Source organism: Bufo bufo, chromosome 2 (assembly GCF_905171765.1).
Source record: "Bufo bufo chromosome 2, aBufBuf1.1, whole genome shotgun sequence".
Taxonomy (NCBI): Eukaryota; Metazoa; Chordata; class Amphibia; order Anura; family Bufonidae; genus Bufo; species Bufo bufo.
The window spans coordinates 575,039,560-575,060,507 of record NC_053390.1 but is presented as its reverse complement, the minus strand read 5'-3'; the positions used below and the strand labels follow the sequence as shown (position 1 = coordinate 575,060,507).

At 39.7% G+C, this 20,948-nt stretch overlaps 1 protein-coding gene across 1 annotated transcript; it reads right to left on the bottom strand.

Moving 5' to 3' along the window:
* Positions 1-283: 283 nt before the first annotated feature.
* On the bottom strand, positions 284-20,373 carry LOC120991694 (alcohol dehydrogenase 1-like). Its single transcript, XM_040420488.1, has 9 exons — positions 20,251-20,373; positions 16,957-17,058; positions 12,542-12,683; positions 11,367-11,454; positions 6,315-6,534; positions 5,775-6,035; positions 4,069-4,204; positions 3,391-3,529; positions 284-431 (listed from the first exon to the last, which is right to left on the bottom strand). Exons 1-9 carry the CDS (start codon positions 20,266-20,268, stop codon positions 398-400), a joined length of 1,140 nt encoding a protein of 379 aa, XP_040276422.1. The 5' UTR covers positions 20,269-20,373; the 3' UTR covers positions 284-397.
* Positions 20,374-20,948: the final 575 nt, after the last annotated feature.

The following is a 20,948-nucleotide window of genomic DNA, read 5'->3' as shown; positions in this document are numbered from 1 at the left end:
GTGTTTAGAGGCTGTAATTTCTGCAAAAGGAGGATCCACTAAATATGGATTTCATTTCTTTTTTGTGGTGCCCAAATATATGCACCTGCCTAATTTTGTTTAAACAATTATAGCACACTTTCTGTAAATACAATAAACTTCATTTCACTTCTCAAATATCACTGTGTGTGTCTCTTATATGATATATTTAACTGACATTTTTTATCGTAACAACCAACGATTTATACAGGAAAATCATGACGATTAACAAGGTTGCCCAAACTTTCGCATCCCACTGTATAGCAGGAGTACAATAAACAATCTCCAAGACAGAAGCAAAAAAAAAAGAAACATAGTTGTTTACTGAAATAAAAGAATATCTATGTTTCACAGTCATAGTCAATTTGCCAGATTTCCTTTAATGCTTGCACATTTCAAGGACTGTACGGATACTGTAAAAAATAGAAGCAAAATTTTTATTTATTTTTAGATATTACAGTAATTTCCTGAGCACATTCAAAACATACTGTAAAACATGAGATCTATTTGGAAATGCCCTAAAGTACTCTAAAGCCACTCCAACTAACTATAATATATCTTTCATGCATGGTTTTTTAGTGGCTTTTTTTCTGCACTTCAGTGTTTTTAGTGGCATTTTTTCCAGTGTTTTTTGTAAGCTCCAGATGTTAGCTGAAGTTCTATGGGAAATATGAAACGTGGGACATACCAACTTTATTTTGTGTTCCTTACATTTTTGTTAATTAAATGTCTTTTTTCCTTTTTTTTCTGCTTATTAATTTTTTTTTAGCATGTAGTAGCTTTTGTTCAGGCATTTTGACAATATCTTCTCTATACGGGAAAAATTGCCATAAAGAAAGCACTACTGGTAAGACCACAGCAAGAACCTGCAGATGCAAAAATCTCAGTGACCAGAAGTATTGTGAGCCCTAATGGCCAAACAATATTTACAAACCTTCTATAACACTTTATTTCTTAGGAAATCAAAAACAAGAAGGGTAGAGTTGAGCGAATCAAGCTTCAGATCAGAGATCCGAAGTCAATTCGTTACAACACTTTGGTTTTAATGCTATGTCCGTATAGCATTAAAATGTACTGCCTGCACGTAGGCAAAATTTTTTCACCCAAATTCGGTAATCACATCTGAGTCTTTAAAAACAATTTAAAATAGAAATCCAAAATCAGGTTTAGTTCTAGTTCTGATAATTTTTTTTATTATAAGGTTTTTATTTTTAACATCCCAATGTCGCTACCAATTTTCGAATTCAAGACGTATTATAATATATATACTGTGTATATATATATATATATATATATATATATATATATATATATATATATATATATATGAAAAAAATATATAGCAGCACTCCTATGATGCCGAGTGCAATTCCCAATTATTCCTAGGGCCTGGAACGATGGCTGTAAGGTAAAAGGATAAGGCAGCACTCCCAACACAGCTGTTGGGTGTAATAAAGTATCCACTTTTTTCACTGGAAGACTGGAGTGCTGTCTTATCCTTTTACTATATATATATATACAACTTTAATATCATTTCCATCTTTCCAGTATAATAGATAAAAAAACATTTTGTCTTACATTTAATACATTGTACACCTTTTTATTTTAGTTTTTTAGGGGTGCCGAAAAAATTCTGCTACTGTTTTTTTGTTTTTGTTTTTATGGCATTCACCACACGGTATAAATTACATGATAACTTTATTCTGCAGGTCAGAACATTTATGGCAATTTATAATTTTTTATCTTTTTCATCTGGATAATATTAAAAAGTTTACTTTTTCATTGACAGAGCAACTTGAGGGAAATTGTTCACCAATTGTGATAACTAGTGGGAAGACTAATGTGATAATTTTATATTGTACAGATCATTAGAAGGGTTGTTGTCATATCATATATTGGCGGCATATCACTAGGATATGCCATTAAGGTCTGATAGATGCAGGTTCATTCACATAACCATTTGCTTTCTTTTTTTTCTGCTCCATCAGAACAACAGAAAAACCGTATGTTATGAGCATCAGTTATGATCTGTATAAGGCCAGTTTCACACTGGCGTTTACTCGATCCAGGAATTCCACCTGGCCCCATTCACTATAATCGGGAGTGAAGTAGATCTGGCCGCAGGCGGCTAGACAAAAGTGCTGTGTGCATCACACAGGTGTACACTGTAGTACAGATCTGGCAGGCCGTTTCCCCCGGTGGAACAGCCTGCCGCAACAAGACAAACACCAGTGTAAAAGTAACCCTAAATTAGTTTGTGTCACTTCCGTCAGAGATCAGTTATTTGTGACCAGAGAAAAAGTTCTGCAAAAAGTACTTGTTCTCTCGTCAAAAATAATTGCTTTAAGATGGAAGTGACACGAACTGACGCAGACTGATCACAACTGATGTTCAAAGAAAAGATGGATCAGTTATCTTTAGTGCAAACTGATGCTGATTGAGCATAACGGGTGCTAAAAAAAAAAAAGGGTCCCTTTCTAATATGGTTTCATTTTTCTGTTGTTCTGAGGCTACGCTCACATCTCTGGTGAATGTTTTCTGCAGGCTGTTTCAGTCTGATGGATCAAAAGAATGGAAGGCTAAGACTGAATTCACACTTCAGTTATTTGGTCAGTTATTTCCATCAGTTGTGGTGAAGCCTACTGAGAGATCAGGTGTAATGTCAAGATTTGCACATATTCTGTTTTTGGCTCACAATAAGGGCTCATGCACACGACCGTTGTTGTTTTGCAGTCCATTTTTCACGGATCTGTTGTTCCGTACCTGAGGTATTTTTTTTCTCTGATTTAAGTCCTCTTCCGTTCTGTTATTCCACAAAACATATCCGTATGGTTTCCGTATGCGATCCGTTTTTTGCGGATCAGAAACGGAAACAGTAACTTATTAATTACCAAACACATGAACCATATGGGCTGGGCATAGCATTTCTACAGCATGGCTCTACAAAATACGGATGACATACGTATGTGTTCCGTGTTCCGTATTTTTTGTGGACCCATTGACTAGAATGGGGCCTCAGATCGTGATTTGTGGACAATAATAGGACATGCACTACTTTTTTGCGGAACGTAAATACGTAAATACGAAAGCAGAATGCACATGGAGTACCTTCCATTGTTTTTGCGGACCCATTAAAGTGAATAGTTCCGAATACGGCCCGCAAAAACCCCGAAACGGAAGCAGAAAGAAAATACGTTCGTGGGCATGAGCCCTAACTGATAGAAATAACTGACCAAATAACTGAAGTATGAAATCAGCCTTAAGTTTTGATTTAAATTGATATGAATTTTTAGGCTGCGTCGTTAAAAGCATGCAATTTTAAGTGAACAAATCTGAGATAATTTTTAAAACTTTCACTGGAGCTCTACTCACGTTTTTCCATTTCTCATGAGGTCAAAGCCTTTATTGACATCATCTAGTGGTAGCTTGTAACTAATCAGGGCACTAAGGTCGATTTTCCCAGACAAAACATCATTTACTAATCCTGGAAAGGCTTCAGATGCCTTGTAATCTGCAAAACAGGATGCAATAGGTTTTCACTTCTGAACCAAAAATGTAAAATGATTATATTTATAGGGGTTGTGCAGCCACTATAAAGTGATGACCTATCCTCCTCCGGATAGGTCATCAATATCTAACCTGCGGGGGTTTGTCACCTGGCACCCCCGCTGATTAGCTGTCTGAAGAGGAGGAAGCGCTCCAAAAGCTACTTCCTCTTCATTACGCTGTACGTCATCTTGGTGGTGCGGTGTAATTTCAACTACTTTCTCCATTCACTTGAATGGAGTGGGTACTTGTATTTACACTACGCCACCGATACATAGGAGATGACGCGTACTGTAATGAAGAAGAAGCAGTGCTCGTTCAGATCGGAGCCTCCTCTTCAAACAACTAATCGCCAGCCATACCTGGTGTCGGACATCTGCAGATCAGATATTGATGACTTATCCTAAGGCTAGTTCGTTAATATATACTGTCTGCACAACCCTTTTAAGCAACATTCATATTATTGTCAGATTTTTCTTTACTTCATAATTTCTACAACATTACCTCCCAAGAAGGCTCCATGCAATGTACGTCCAGTTAGCAGCCACATCGCATCAAGGGAGATTCTGTCTTTGATAGGAGGAACACCAATAATAGTGGCTGATCCAAAGGCATAGTTAGTGGACTGAATCATCGATGCCTAAAGACAAAAATACATAAATAAATCAATGTTTGGACCTAGAAGGTTCTGAGGTATACTTGACAGTGATTGCAATAATTGATTATTGCACAGCTTCCTAATGTATTCCACTACATGTTAATTGTAGGGGCATATTTAGAGACTCATGGGCTCTTGTACAAAAGTTTAGCTTGAACCCCCCCAACCACAAAATTTTTATTTATAGATTTATTTATTATTATTTTCTAATTGCTGTTCATCCCATCTGTGATCTAAAGTGGAAATATAAGTCCCAGCTCACAAGGGATGAAGCTCCATCATGGAGCCATAGTAAACAGTAAATATCTCCAAAATAGCATATGGCTAGTTATTGGTGTTAAGAATAGTGTTGATGGCGAATATTTGAATCGCAAATTTTAATCGTGAATATCGCCACTTCGAGAATTTGCGAAGATGTAGAATATAGTGCTATACATTCATAATCTCGAATATTCTAGATTTTTTTTTCATCAGTAACCTCCCTTCTTGCTTGTGGGCCAATGAGAAGGCTGCAATGTCTTTGTCTGAGCTTAGCAACATCACTAGCAACCAATAGGAAAGTTGCCTACCCCTTACTATATAAGAAACTCCCCAGAAGCCATTTTCTGCAGATCTGATAGAGACAGCAGTGTTATTGCTGCGCTCTGTGCTTGCTGTGTCATTACATTAGATAGTTAGATAGCTTATATATATAATACAAATAGTTAGTGGGAGATAGTCAGTGTAGGTTAGATAGTGATATAGTGTAGCTGATAGAGTCCAGTGTAGGGTGTTAGGTAGTGCGATAGGTTCTGCTGTCCATACATACATGCTACATACATAGTGCTGTGATGTCACAAGTTCACAACAATACTTAGTGCACCAATCAGTAATATGTAGTCAGACCTGCTAAAACTAGAAGTTGCACGTATTGTGCAAAAATATGCACATCATTAATTGCCAATTTGCGCAATCGCGAATATATTGGAGCACTCTATCTGCATATATAGTTATTGTAATGTTCTGCCGTGCCAACCATTTTCTCCAGTCTCAGGAAACTTCTAGCAGCTTGAAAAATGTAGCAAAAGTGACCCACGCTTGTATTGCGCGCACATTGCGCGAATATTATATTGCCGATTTTCTCAATCAAGAAAATAATCGCGAATTTGCAAATTAATGATGAATATTCACCCAAATATTCATGAAATATTGCAAATTTGAATATTGCCTCTGCTCATCACTAGTTAAGAACTACAGGCACAGAGTAAGCAGTATGCAGCTTTCCTTGTGGTGGTAGTAAGTGCTGTAGTCAGATGGCACACAATATTTAATGCAAATGAGAGCTGATTTACAGTGTGCCAGCATGGCCATTAACAGTGGACAGAGATTTTTGATTTTGTCTCCTTCCACTGTTATGTTTACAGCACTGGTGTCTCAAACACTTATTGGTAGGGGTGCTGGGTGTTGGATCCCTACTAATCTGATACTGGTGACCTATCTAGGGGATAGATCATCAATATCTAAAAAATGGAAAATCCCTTTAATGTATTATGCCATATAAAGCAATTCTTACCATCACATCAACCTTGCCAATACATTCAAATGCATAATCAGCTCCTCCATTGGTCATTTCTGTAATAACTTCATGGATGGGTTTGGAACAATCGTTAGGATTCACACACTCAGTACATCCCAACTCCTTAGCTTTGGTGAACTTGGTGGGATTGATGTCAACTCCAATAATCCTTGTAGCACCAGCAATTTTGCAGGCCATGACAGCCGACATGCCTATTCCGCCCAGACCAAACACCACGCAGGTGGTTCCTGGCTTAACCTGACAAGAAGAGAAGATGCAGATGATCAATAGAACTTTGAACATTACTCTTCTAATCCTGCCTCACCACTTTACTTCCCTATTATATGTCCATTCAGGTACTGTAAGTCTTATTATACTTAATATAAGTGATATTTCCCAGGCATTTTTAGAATTCAGATATTAGGTGTAGTATATTGATTTGCTACCTAATGGCTTTCTGATGACCCAGAAAAAAGATGATTTTTGTCACATGTCACCTGTTGGGTTAAACATATATAAGTATTATAGATGACTTACTTTTGCAGTGTTGAGAACTGTTCCAAAACCGGTGGAAAAGCCACAGCCAATCAGGCACACTTGGTCCATAGGTGCACGTTTATCAATCCGACAGATGGCAAACTCATCCACAACAGTATATTGAGTAAACGTGCTTGTGGACATGAAGTTGTGGATCATTTTTCCCTTGATTGAAAATCGGGTTGTTTTGTCAAGCATGAGTCCAACATTTTTTCCAACACTAAAAAAACAAAACAAGTGGAATCAATTAGTAAATTGGAAAATGCTCATTTTTAAACATATAATACTCTCGGTAATAAATAGCTTTTTAGGTTTAAATGGCCACTATAATCAAAAATGTATTTATTTCCTTTTGTGTATCTAAGGCTAAAATATTCTGCAGTTCTGTATATGCAGTAGTATTGGAAAATTCTGCTGCTTTGCCGAATTTTCTGAAAAAATAAGCTTTGTGACAAATAACTTTCTGTCTAAGTAGTGGGTGCAATGACAGAGAACGGCGATTGCACCATTCCCTGTCATTGTACCTCTCAGATGCCTCGTTCATAACTGATCGCAGCATCTGATAGTAATAACAGAGTGTAAAATATATATATCATACTCACCTCCATTTGCTCGCGACAGGACGGCCTCCAACATCTTGATTGAAGAGCTGGCGCGCAGCCAGTGATGACGTAATCACAACGGCCGGTACAGCGCACAGGATTTCATGTGAGATCTTCAAGCAAGACACCGGAGGCCGGTCCGCCGCAAGCAAATGGATGAGGTAAGTATGATTTTCTTTTTGTTTTTTACACTATTTCAGGTAAAATCGATTCACTACCACGAAGAATGAGGAAATTCGGCTTTGCGTTGAATCACATTTATCCTGAAATTCCAATACACTTTGTGGATTTGCTTAACACTAATTATGATTAGGGATGAGCAAAATTTTGCTTTCAAGTTCGGTGTACAAGGTTCGGGTTCGGGGTTATCTAAGAATTCTGTTATGGATTCCGCTACCACGGACCATAAGTTATGGTGAACACATACATGTTTGCTCATCCCTAATTATCATGACTAATATCAGTCCCTGTCTCCAATGGGGCTCACAATTTATTTCCCCTATTTTTTATATTCCCTATTGTCATCCACACAAATGGTACAGTGTCAATAGAAGACAATTAGCCTATTATGTTCTTTTTGGAGTTATGCAAACAGAGGAACAACATGCAAGATGCCAGTATTACAGAATGACAGGGCTAACTAACAAAAAATTGCAACAGGAAGTTTTCAGTGAAACCACCTTGTCTTCCCACCTTCCAAGTTTCACAGTAGGAAATAATGTTTTAAGCTGGTCATTTATAAAAAGATTTTTCCCACAATACAAATGTTTTACTATGAAAAATTGATTGTATTTTTGTCTTACATTTTCCATAGATCAAAGCAAACCAATCGTAAAAACTGACCATGAAAATATTGGAAGCAAGAATGGAGCAGAATAGATTTCTATTGGTAAAAAAAAGCTATTTTGTTTAGTAAAAAAAGCCTTAAGCCTTATTCACACGTCCATGTTTAAATCCATGAAAAGGTGGTCAGTGAAGCCTCAGTGAAACTGCCCGTGAAGGATCCGTGTTTGGTCCGTGTGTCTGTTTTTTGCTGTCATTATGTCACCCATGTTTCACTGACACTGCACAGCTGAAAAATCATTTTCACAGCATGTCTTCCTATTGACCCGTGAAACACGGATGAAATATGGATGGTATGTGTGTTGCATCCGTGGTTTTCACTGACCCATAGACTATAATGGGCGTGATGGATCAGTGAACATGGATAAAATAGAGCATGCATCCATGCTAAAAATACGGACCCATGGACCATGGTAAAAAACTGATGTGTGAATACACACATTAAAATAAATGCAGATGTGTGCTGTCCGTGGAGAACATGCACAACACACATACGTGGAACACTGACGTGTGAATGAGGTTTTAAAGCCTTTAAACCATTAAAGGTGTTGTCCAGGTTCAGAGCTGAACCCGGACATACCTCAATTTTTACCCAGGCAGCCCCCCTGACTTGAGAATCGAAGCAGTGCACAAAATCGCGCAGGGCAATGGCATTTTTTGGAGATCTGCTGACGTGCCAGGAAGCCCGGTGATGTCACCGGCACTGATGGGCAGGATTTAGCGCTGCCCTAGTCAGTAAAACGGCTAGGGCAGCGTTAAAGCCCGCCCATCACAGCCAGTGATGTCACCGAACACACTGCTGGACGGAAGCTTCCGCCCAGCAGTGTGTGATTGTAAACAAAAGAGCCTTTGCACGAACTGCTCCAATGCTCAAGTCAGGGGGGCTGCCGGGGTAAAATTATGGGTATGTCCGGGTTCAGCTCTGAACCCTGACAACCCCTTTAATGATAATTGTTACTTCTGTGATACAGATTTACAGTGACAGTTAACATCTACTGACAGCTCCACTTGTTTTGTGGTTGCCTTGCTCAGGTAGACAGCACTAATTTTATTTGCATTTTATTATATTTATTGTTATTATGCTCCCTTACTGACCCAGCTGTCTATCGCCCACTTGAGGTGTATGTCAGCCCCTATTTCTGTGTCTTATGTCCTAACTTTGGATGAACACTTGTTTATCCAAGAGCTCTTTGCTTATGTCCCCAAAATACATGCACATTCAGCTTGGCCAACATTGCATGTATTCTAAACTAGCAGAGTGGAGAAGCCATGCCAGAGGTGTCTGGAAGTGACTTACCACCCCAAGAACAAAAGGATTGGGCATGTTGAAAACTAGTGTTGAGCGCACTTAAGCATCCGAAGCAGAATTCGATCCGAAGTTTAGGAAAACTTCGACTCTAAACAAATCTAAATTTTCTCGCACTTCGTGGTAGCAAATCAATTTTCCTAAAATGGCGGCTGCAAGTGTTAGAGATTAAAAGGAAGTGTAGAGGAGACAATCCCGGGAACGCAAGATCACCCATAATGCCGTACAGCCAGTCAATGTGCAGGTAGCCATGCCCCTGTGATATCATAGCTAGGCAGAGCCCTATAAAACCCTGGTCCTGCGCAGTTGCCGTCGTTTTTCTGTGAGCTAGGGACTAGGGACAGTGTTGCTACGTACTCTTAACAGAGAGTGTAGGACAATATTGGAGAGGGAGAGTGTAGGGAGAGTGCAGAGAAAGTGGAGAGAGAGTATAGGAGACTGCTGAATTACAGACTCTGCTACAGTTTATTGCCATGTACATACGGTAGGTGTGCAATGCATCAATATTTATAGCTAATCCGTTCTGTTATCTGTAGAATTACTGTGTGTCAGTATTATAAGCAGGTCTAATTTGTTGCTGTGTACATAAGTGTGCAGTGCACCAAGATTCATAGCTAATCTGCTCTGTTAGCTATAGAGTTACTTTGCGCCAGTATTACATGCCACTGTTACCGGCAAGTCTAATTTACCACTGTGTACAAAATTGTGCAGTGCACCACTTTTCATAGCTAATCTGTTCTGTTAGTGATACAGTTGTTATACCCTATGGCCAACAGACAGTTAGGCCCTCCAAAAGCACGGGCAGTGGCAAAAATTATGATGTACCGTAGTTGGCACAGGTAGCAGCAGTAGAAGGGGTGGTGGTTGCAGCTGCAGCAACAGGCCAGAGTTTCCACTGTCATCCAGCGGTCCTGTTTTGACCAACAATCCAGCTGTACTGAAATGGTTGACACACAGTCAGGAATTAGTGGGTTCCTCTGGCATGGCCCAGGAACTGTCTTTATGCCCTCACCTGTCCTGAACCTACCTCTTGCTTTTGCTGCTCCATCAAGTGAATGGATCTGCAAACGGCCGCCACCTGGCCAGTGCCCGTGCATTGCAGTGCCCATGCACCACTTTTAGGCAGATTGGCCGGAGTATACCTACATTTTTACCCGAATTTCTTGTCAATCTGCCAAAACAAATTTTTCTAAAGTTTTCTCATCTCTGTTGAAAACCAACAGAGATCCTGATTTCCCGTGACATTTGCAGTCTGAGGAGTTTCAAAAGGGTTCCATATACATTAGATGGAGAGCGTCTAGCGTAGAAATCAGTGTGTTCAGACAGAAATCAGTGTGTATATGGCCAGCATATGAAACCTACAAAATTTCAACCTTTATTTTTAAATGTATAGACTTAACAAAATTAAGTCTGCCAGAGTAAAAAAAAAAAAGATTAAAGATATTTTACTTGCTGGTGTTAGCTTACTCTTTTTGGGCCAAAAATCCTTTTTTTCAATTGGTCTTTATTTAAAATTTTCAACCATTTTTCCTCTACAGTTTTCACATTCAGTGCATTTGCTGGCTATTTCTTCTTCTTCACCCTGAATATGTCGACTGGATCATTAGGTGTTATCTCTGAACTCCTAACAGCTCATAAACACTTATAGCTAAACACTTATCAGTTTGATAATTTATCTATATTGAGCATTTATAAGCTGTCAGGGCTACAGATCGAGTCATCAGAGCAGTTCTGTGCAGGGTTGCCAACCAGAATTTTTTTTTTTCTGGACAAGTTAGAGCAAAATCATGGACAGCCAACAATTTTTACTGACAAATTAGAAAACCATAATAAATGATAAAGATACATGTCTGTAGCTCAATATACTGTACCAATAAGAACTCATCACCAGCATTTACTATGAGCTCTAAAATGATGATGATTACCTCAGAAATATTCCAGTCAAGTACGACCAGCCTTAAAAAAAATCACGGACACATCTATTGTTTTTCACAGACACAGGAAAAAGTTGCTTATTTTTAGGGACTGTCCAGAAATTTCTGGATGGTTGGCAACCCTGGTTCTCTGACTGATGAGAAGAAAGTAATGATAATAGAATGTATTGAAAATAGCTCTGTGCATATAGAGTCTGATAGTGAATTGTTTTTCTGTTGCATTCCATATTAAATGTAAGGCATATGGATGTACAGTAGAGGGCCTATATGGCACCTTAAAAATTAGAAACACATATTGATATTGCAGTAGACATTTTTACAGTATTTTCTTTCAAAGGTAATAAGAATTTAAAGGAAAAAAACATACTCATTTTTTTCACAGAAGTTGCTTTCTTCATGCAAGCAGGCTTTACACTTCATGCACATTGGACTGCACAACAGGATAACATGATCCCCTAAATAAGAAGGAAGATTCAGTGTTAATAAGTAACTAGTAATCGGGTAAGAACAATGAAGTCTCGTGAGTTCTACAAAAAGTTTACAACATCCTTTGTCATGAAAATATGCAGGGAGAATATAGTAGGAACAACAGCTTATGTAGAGTATGTCCATCTACAAATATTACTATCTGTAATGCCATTTGTCCGTGCCTGCCGCTATCCCCTGCTCCAGATGAGCACGCTGCTGGATTGCTAACCCCACTGCTAAAGTCAGAGTCCTGGTCATCCAGCCTTCTCCAGCGGTCCATGTCCGCTTGTGTCCTCCTGCTTCCTCTGACGACATGGCTGCTCGTTTCTCCAATGCTAGTTTTAAGTGAACTATGTTCTCCCAACCTGCAGCCTCTCTGCTTCGGTATGTGTCTTCTTTCCAGCTCTTCAGTTCATGACATGCAGGAACTCTAATCTTCCCCATTCTATGACTGTTTATCCCACACTGTGGGGTGCCTGAGAGCAATAGTTTGTCTAGTTAGCTTGGTCTTGTGAAAATGTATTCTACTCTTGTCTTGCCCTTGTACCAAACTCTGGCTGTTGAATAGATTTGACCCTTTGCTGTCTGACATGACCTGTTCCTGCCTGCTCTGGCCTCAGCTTGTTTCCTGATTACTGTTTTGCCAGATTCTTTGGTGCTCTCTTGACCTCTGTGGGTCAGCAGCCATTGAACAAAAACTACTCCAAGAGGTAGCAGACTGGTAGTTTCTCTACAGCAAAGTCCAGTTGTTTGTACAGGGGTTAAAGAGTGAAGACCGGGAGGGCACTTAGCTAATTCCCTTAGAAATAGCCTCAAGCCAAAAATGCTACTATTACACCAACCACGGTTCAATAAATTAAGGGAACTTTAGCAATTTCATCATTAGACATTGGTTTTCTTTAGTCCAATAATCCATTAGCCTCAAAGTGACAGTACATCTTGCTGTCCATATATCCAGTTCACCAATGGAATCATTGCTTAAATCATTGCATTTGTGGGAACTTTTATGTTCAGGAACACTGAATTACAGAAATACTTTATTATATTAATTTTAGTATAATCCCTTTATGTTACCTGGCTGAACTTTGAATACACCTTCTCCAACACTTTCGACAATTCCAGCTCCTTCGTGTCCCAAAATAACAGGAAAGTTTAAACTGGCCATTCCCCCTACCAGGGCATGGTCATCAGTGTGGCAAATTCCACTTGCACAAACCTGCAATAGAATAATTTTATATTATATAATAGAGAATTTTTTTTTAGGATGTCATCAGCATGCTGAAAACTGGGACCTAGCTGAGAGCAATATGACTGGCAGTTGGCACCAGGCTAAGAACATACAACTGCACTGGGATCAGGATTATATTAAGAGTATGTTCACACAGTCAGGATGTGCATTAGGCATATCTGCCATGGATTTTAAATATAATTCTTGTTACAAATCTACATTTGGAACTGGGGTCTCTGACACAGAATGCTACACGGATCCATATACAGAATAATCCCATTGTAGTTTAACAATGCCAATTTTGTTAGTCACACAGAAAAAACTGTTAACACTTTGTGACAGAATGGCTCAATATTTTTAATAAAGGCCAATTTAAAATATGATTTTAGCCAAAAATAAGTAAAATGCTATCATAAATAAAAATTGGTGTACATAGCCAAATCCTTTATTCCAGCTAAATGTGATGATTTCATCTGTTTATTATTATTATTATTATTATTTATTATTAAAGTGTCGTTCATTCCATAGCGCTGTACATATGAGAAGAGGTATACATATATAATACAGACAAATGCACTAATCATAAACAAAACGAGTTACAAACTGGTACAGAAGGAGAGAGGGCCCTGCCTGTGAGGGCTTACAATCTACATGGTATGGGGGAAGGACACAGTAGGAGAGGGTAAAGCTGGTCATGGCGGTATAGACGCAGCAGGGTCACTGGTTGCAGGCTTGTCTGAAGAGGTGGGTTTTTAGGTTTCTTTTGAAGGATTCCACTGTAGGTGAGAGTCTGATATGTTGGGGTACCGAGTTCCAGAGTATGCGCGGGAGAAATCTTGGAGGCGATTGTGGGAAGAGGTGATAAGAGGAGAGAAGGAGGTCTTGTGAGGATTGGAGAGTGCGTGTCGGGATGTATCGAGAAAGTAGGTCAGAGATGTAGGGAGGGGACAGGTTATAGACGGCCTTGTATGTATTTGTTAGTACTTTGAAGTGAATTCGCTGGGCAATGGGGAGCCAGTGAAGGGATTGGCAGAGGGGAGAGGCAGCAGAGTTGAGGATAGATTTGAGGGGTGCGAGAGTGCTAGATGAAAGGCCACAGAGGAGAGTGTTGCAGTAGTCTAGGTGGGAGATGATGAGGGCATGTACAAGCATTTTCGCAGATTCAAAGTTAAGGAAAGCGCGGATGCGGGAGATGTTTTTGAGTTGGAGGCGGCAGGTGGTGGAAAGGGCTTGGATGTGCGGTCGGAAGGAAAGGGCAGAATCCAAGGTCACTCCAAGGCAGCAGACTTGGTTGAACGGGGATAGTGTGCAGCAATTGATCGTGATAGATAGGTCTGTTGGGGAAGTTGAGCAAGATGGGGGAAAGATGATGAATTATGTTTTATCCTTGTTAAGTTTTAGAAAGCGAAAGGCAAAGAAGGATGATATAGAAGATAGACATTGTGGGATTCTTGATAGTAAGGTGGTGATGTCTGGACCAGAGAGGTAGATTTGTGTGTCATCAGCATAAGAGTGATACTAAAAGCCATGGGACTCTATGAGCTGTCCCAGGCCAAAAGTATAGATAGAGAAGAGCAGGGGTCCTAGGACAGAGCCTTGCAGGACACCAACAGATAGGTAATGAGACGAGGAGGTGGTGTGGGAGTGGGAGACACAAAATGTCCGTTTATAAATTGTTATTCAAGGAAACATGCATTTGACTTGTGTCTTTTTATTAAAATGTTCAGCACTAGCTTTTGAAAAATTTATTTTTAATACCAAATATCATTTAACCTTCCCTCTTGTTTGCATCATAAACTAATTAAAGCTTTTGATTAAAGAGGTTGCACTGTCCCAGCTTCTCTTGGTAAAGATAAAAGCGAGATAGGAGGCAGCGCCTCATGTGTGGTATTGTCTAATAGTAGGTGCAAGAGATAAATAAAAAACTCTTACCAGAAGATGTTGTGAGGAGTCACAACACCTATATGGAGCATGTGCTGATTTTCCCGATCAGCGTGCGGGGTGCCTGCGCTGCTGCCTAGGTTCCAGCCCCGTGCCTTGGAAGCATTCGTCGGGGAGAAGTGAGTTGCAGAAGAAGAAAGAAGATGAACCTTTGGATGGCGCTGTCAGCAGGAGTCAGAAGCAGGTAGGTATTGATAACACAATACTTTTTTTTATTTTCAGTCAACGCGTTTCAGGGGCGGAGAGCCCCCTTCATCAGGACAATATACAATATAAAATAGCATTCACATGTGGCGGTTATTTAAACTGAAAAAAGGCGCGTGAGGCCAAACAGAGGTGGCTCCACCTCTGTTTGGCCTCACGCGCCTTTTTTCAGTTTAAATAACCGCCACATGTGAATGCTATTTTATATTGTATATTGTCCTGATGAAGGGGGCTCTCCGCCCCTGAAACGCGTTGACTGAAAATAAAAAAAAGTATTGTGTTATCAATACCTACCTGCTTCTGACTCCTGCTGACAGCGCCATCCAAAGGTTCATCTTCTTTCTTCTTCTGCAGCTTCTCTTGGTAGAGATAGGAATAACCCATAGTAGGTGCCTGCCTGGGGTGGCTGGAATTAGGTCATTTCCACAGCTCTGTCACGCCAGGCCGGTGCTTACTGTGAGTTATTCCCATCTCCGCTATGTAAGGCCGAGATGGGACAACTTCTTTAATTTAAAACTCTAATTATGATATCATATCACTCACTATAGATAATTATTCTGCCTCACACAATTAGTTTGAAAAGAAAAAAAAAACTATAGAAAGCATCTGCACATAAAAAAGACATACTAGTTTTTTTTTAAGGGAACATCTGTACAGAAAAGAGAACGTCAAAGATATCTGTACCCTAAATCTCTCTTCACACCTGTTATTGCTTCCATTAAAAACTAAACCAACAGAGTGCCAGATCCATCATAATGACTGATTGCCCCATGAACTTACAATGGGATTCAACAAATACTGTCAAAGTTTTTCATCGTTTTGATGGCAAAGGCCTGTATGATGCACTATTATAGCTGGCAAAAGTGACAGAAAGCCCAACATAACCTGTCAAATGCAGATGTGAGTGACAAGTGTTTAGTATAGTGTTTTTTAAAGGGAACCTGTCACCTAGAAAATGCATATTAAACCGCCAGCATTACCTTATTTCAGCCTGTAGCATGACTAAAGTTGTCTATGTCTTTTCTGTGCAATGCGCCAAAAGTCTGAAAAAATACTTTTATTCAACTGGCCACGCTATGTAAACGATAGTCTTGAAGTCAAGGGGGCAGCGGCTTTCTCGCCTGAAGTCAAGCGCGCCCGCCCCCTTTTCCTCCACTTAGAGTTTGATTGATAGGATTTCCTCACTACTGGACGCATGAATGTAGTCTTGCGTGTGTGCCATGTCCCTGCAATACCGGCGCCTGCGCTGTGCCTGTTCCACTCCGCTATGAGCTCAATGCGCAGGTACACAAGAGACTGGGCATGCGCGAGACTACATTCAAGCAACCGGCAGTGAAGGAATCTGGCATCCTATCAATCAAACGCAAGTGATTTTCGGAATGGGGACCCGATCTTTATTATTTTTCCTTATAACATGGTTATACACGTGAAAATAATAGCATTCTCAATACAGAATGCTAATTAAATTAGAGATGGAGGGGTTAAAAAATAATAAACAAATTAACTCCCCTCCTCCTCTTGATCGCATAGTTGCCGATCTCTTCTTACTTCTTTAATCATGAGCTGCCGGCTAAAGGACCTGTGGCGATGTCACATCACATGGTCCATCACCGTGGTGATGGAGCATGTTATTGGACCATGTGATGAGCTCAGTGATGTCACCACAGGTCCTTTGACAGGTCCAAAAGAAAGAACAGGAGAACGGCAGCTAAACGATCAATTGGAGGAGGTGAGTTAATTTATTATTATTTTTTTAACCCTCAATTGACCTTCTACTAAGCATTCTGTATTAAAGAATGCTATTATTTTCCCTTATAACCACGTTATAAGGGAAAATAATAAAATTGACATAATACTGAACCCAAACCCGAACTTCTGTGAAGAAGTCCGGGTTCGGGTCTGGGTACCAAACATGCCGATTTTTCTCACGCGCGTCCAAAACGCATTAAAACGCTTTGCACTCGCGGGGAAAAATCGCGCATGTTCCCGCATTTTTTCCCGCAACGCCTGTGTGAAACCAGCCTAATATGCATTTTCTAGATGACAGGTTCCCTTTAAAACCGCAAAATAAATAACCAATATGAGCTATAAAAATCCAAAAGCTAAATCATATTACCTTGACACGAACTTCATGAGCCTTAGGTGGAGCAACTTCAATTTCTTCAATAACCAATGGTTTTTTAAAGTCATAAGCGACCGCCGCTTTGCATTTTATGACCTAGAACAAAGCGCAGAATTGTATCGAGAGTTAAAATATTTTTTTAGCTACAATCAGCTTAAAACCATTATAAAGAGATCCCATGACTCCAGTGCAGGAACCCTTCGGCACCAACTTTGGGGGTCATTTATTAAGACCTTCGTTTTAGACGCCGGTCCTAATAACCCCAATATCTGGCAATGGATAAGCCAAGATTATCAAGAAGCACAGGCCTCTACATAACTTCGGTGCACCCAACATCACCTAGCTGTCTTACATTTAAACAATTTTCTATTCCTAAAACAGGCATAGAAAATTATGAATGAGATGAGCTTACTGGCCAGTTCCCTTCCCTGCCCGCACCACGTCCACTGTTTAATACCTGGCGTGAGTGGATAAAGTCGCAGATTGCTGTGCAATTAACCATTGCGCCGCAATCTGTGCCAGAAATATGCCTAATATGGGGGTATTTCTGGATAATAAGGTATGTGTCTATACTTCAGAATAGGGATATGAACACAATAACAGCGATTATTGTGAAGAATAAAATAATGCTTATTACAATCACAGTAATATACTTTATATGACTGTGTGACCAGTGTGGATGGAAGTCCTATGTCGTGCTGCTAAATGACACATATGTTATTTACATTTTATTTATTTTCTAGCACAGAGATCTTTTGGCTGGATTTTCCATGTGCTTTTAGGTTTGTATTCTTTTCCATGAAAATTGTATGCTGCGCTGTGATTGGTTACTGTTGGCAATAAAAACAGTTCTCTTTAGACAGTTTCATAAATCTGCCATACACTGTATTGCAGTCAAAAACTTTAAGACGATACAACCCCCTTCACACGAACAATACGGATTGTGTCAGGATCTTTTCAGGAAAAAAACTGATGGTTTTGCACGCAAGTACAGTCAGTTTTGTCTGCGATTGCACTCAGTGTTATCAGTTTTGAAGCGTGAAAAAAACGTAGGAATAACAATCTACATCTCCTAGCAACCTTCAGTGAAAAACTAATTGCATCTGGATGCAATGCATTTTTCACTGAAGCCCCATTCCCTTCTATGGGACCAGGGCTGCGTGAAAAATGCAGAATATAGAACGTGCTGCGTTTTTCATGTGATGTAGAACAAAAAAAAAACTCTCATGGAAAGGAATGGGTCAGGGTTCAGTGCGGGTGCTATGCGTTCAATTTCCCGCATTGAACCCGTACGGAAAACTTGCTCGTGTGAAATGTGTTTTTTAACCTTCTCGAAGATGTAATATGCAGACTTGGCTTTAACAAATGGGGCAGGGCAGTAAGCAAACAATGAAAAGGCATTTAGCATTATGAATTATATTGAACTGTAGACAGCATTGCTATTCCTTGCATGTTTTTGAACTATTAGGAACTATCTGGTGGTTATTAGCATAGTAGAACAAAGGACCAGAAGACCAATCTGGGTGCTGCCTGTTTGTCTAGTTTCTTGATGCAAACCAGTTACTGCTACATAGGTCCTATCTACTGGCTTTATCCCTGAATGACCTCAGGAGGCAGCACGCCGCCTGCCAAGCCCATTCATAACAAAGTAAAACGCTTTCCTGCCCCTCCCTCTTCTCCAGCTCTTGAGTGCATGCCCGTAATAGTAAGCCACACCACAGAAGGTCTCTATGTGTACTGGATATTTATGTACTTCCATTTGATGTGTAAACGATATCGTCAGTGTGCTGACATTTATCACATTCTTCTATGTCTAAGTAACTACAAAACTGAAGATAACTTCTGACCAATACACAATGATTATTAATAAATCTTCTAAAACTGGGACTTCACTTATTATTATTACTACTACTACTACCGCTATTGGTACTATTATTAGTCTTAAAGGGCTACTCTACTTTTGCAGATACTTACTGCTTGACCATGTAACAGTACATTTTTGGGGAAAGTGAGATATATTGCTATATTGGTTCTCAGTTCAAGTAGCATCAGTATCGTTAGGCTATTTTCACGTCGTATTTGAGAATTACACTTGCAGGAAATGTATTGATATTCTGTTTTACGTACACCTCAGACATCTGCCTTTAACTCCTATTTAAAAAACAGTATACTGCTCTTTTTTTCATGCATTTGCTCTGAAAAGGATAGTTGATTACTCTTTTAAGCACAGAGAGTCAAAACTATGCCCACATATACCAAATCTGCCACGTGTTTTACTACTCATTGTCAATGGGCAGGTTAAGACATATTTTGGGAGAATTTCCCTGTATTCAAGGGTGCCTTCACATGTGGCAGATTTTGTGGCAGAAAATTCCACACCTGAAAAATGTTCACAAATCCATCACACCCAATATAGTCTATGGGTCGGTGAAAAAACACGGATGCAATACGGATGCCATTCGCGTTGCATCCTTGTTTCACGGATCATTAGGAAGAGATGCTTTGAAAATTATTTTTCAGCTGTGCAGTGTCCGTGATACAGCAAAAAAACGGACACAGAGACCCAACAAGGATCCTTCACGGACAGCTTCATGGAGGTATCACTGACCACCTGCTCACAGATTTGAGCACGGACGTGTGAATGGGGCTTAAAACAGTAGGGGTGTCTGAGATAAATGAAAATGATGCACAGGACTTCCTCAGTGGGTGGTTTCTACCATTTAAAGTAATAAATCACAAAGTTCTGTCACAGACAAATCTGGTCTAGATCAGAGGTGGTCTTCTCAAAGAGGTGGTTTTACAGAGAAGTAGATAACAGCAGGTTTAGGAATAAAGGCAGCTTTGACTTGTTTATTTCAGTCTGATTTTTAGGTTGCTGTATTTGCAATGTCTATTCGAGCAGCGCACACTTAATTTATGACACACGCTAAACGTATATAAAGCGTGATATAAAGTATAGTCACAATAAATCTACATATTACAGAAGATGTAATGATCTTAGTCAAGCTAAAGTGTAAAGGGAATGTGAGTTTTTAAGGATGAAGACATGTTCCTTGTGTCTTTGTGGGTGTATTGTGCAGTATGTGCATGTTTTTCTTACAGATCTGTCTGTCCACAATAATGTATATGTTAAAACCGTAACGTAACATTTTATTAGCATAAAGGACATACTAAGAATAATGGATTTAGAAAGATATTCACCAGCCATAGCTTTTGCAGTCATTTCTATATCCTATGCAAGTTACTGTGCATATCATGCTGTTTTCATTCAGATACATGAGAACTTACCTTCCCCGCAGTTGACATCTCTGCGCAGATAAAAGGTCCTAAGATGGAAAGAAGAACAGATTAACTTTCTTGATCTGCTGGACAACAGTTTTCTGCTTTGAGACTGAGCCGGGCACATTAATATAGAGGATTACATCGAAATTTGAATACACCCATTAAAGAACCCTTTCTTGGCAGCAAATATGCAAACCTTCTCAGCTTTCCAGAAGACAAGTTATATCAGGTGACTCTGACAAACAAGTCCACACAATACTTGCTTCTTCTCCATTATAGTTTAATTTCATCTGCAATTTTAGCGAATCCACACTGCTTAATGTGTCAGTTGCGGATTATAACTGCCGCAGGCTTTGCCTATACGCTTAGCGTGTCTGTGAGACGACTAACATTGAATGTTCCATAATGGAAACATTAAGATAATGCCTTTATAATTATACTGCGAATAGTTTGTATCTCAATCGCCATAAGTGCTGACCGCAACTTGCATCTTGAAATCACAGCATGTACAGAGGCAGCATAGCAATCAGTGATAATTAGAGATGAGCGAAGGTTTTCAAAATTCGATTCGGCTTTTTCGCTGAATTTAAAAAACAAACACAATTAGTGACAGATGACTTCTACATGAAGTGCATTTCTTTGTAAATGGCCGGTGCAATGACAGGGAACAGCGATTGCGCAGCCCCCCCACCCCCCCGTAGTTG

Bases quoted from the DNA above. Each gene is read 5' to 3' on its own strand.
- LOC120991694 (XM_040420488.1), bottom strand. The intron at 11,455-12,541 runs GTAACATAAAGG...CTTCTTATTTAG, and splicing joins TGTATTCAAAGTTCAGCCAG to GGGATCATGTTATCCTGTTG. The intron at 6,535-11,366 runs GTATGTTTTTTT...TTGTTTTTTTAG, and splicing joins AACTTCTGTGAAAAAAATGA to TGTTGGAAAAAATGTTGGAC.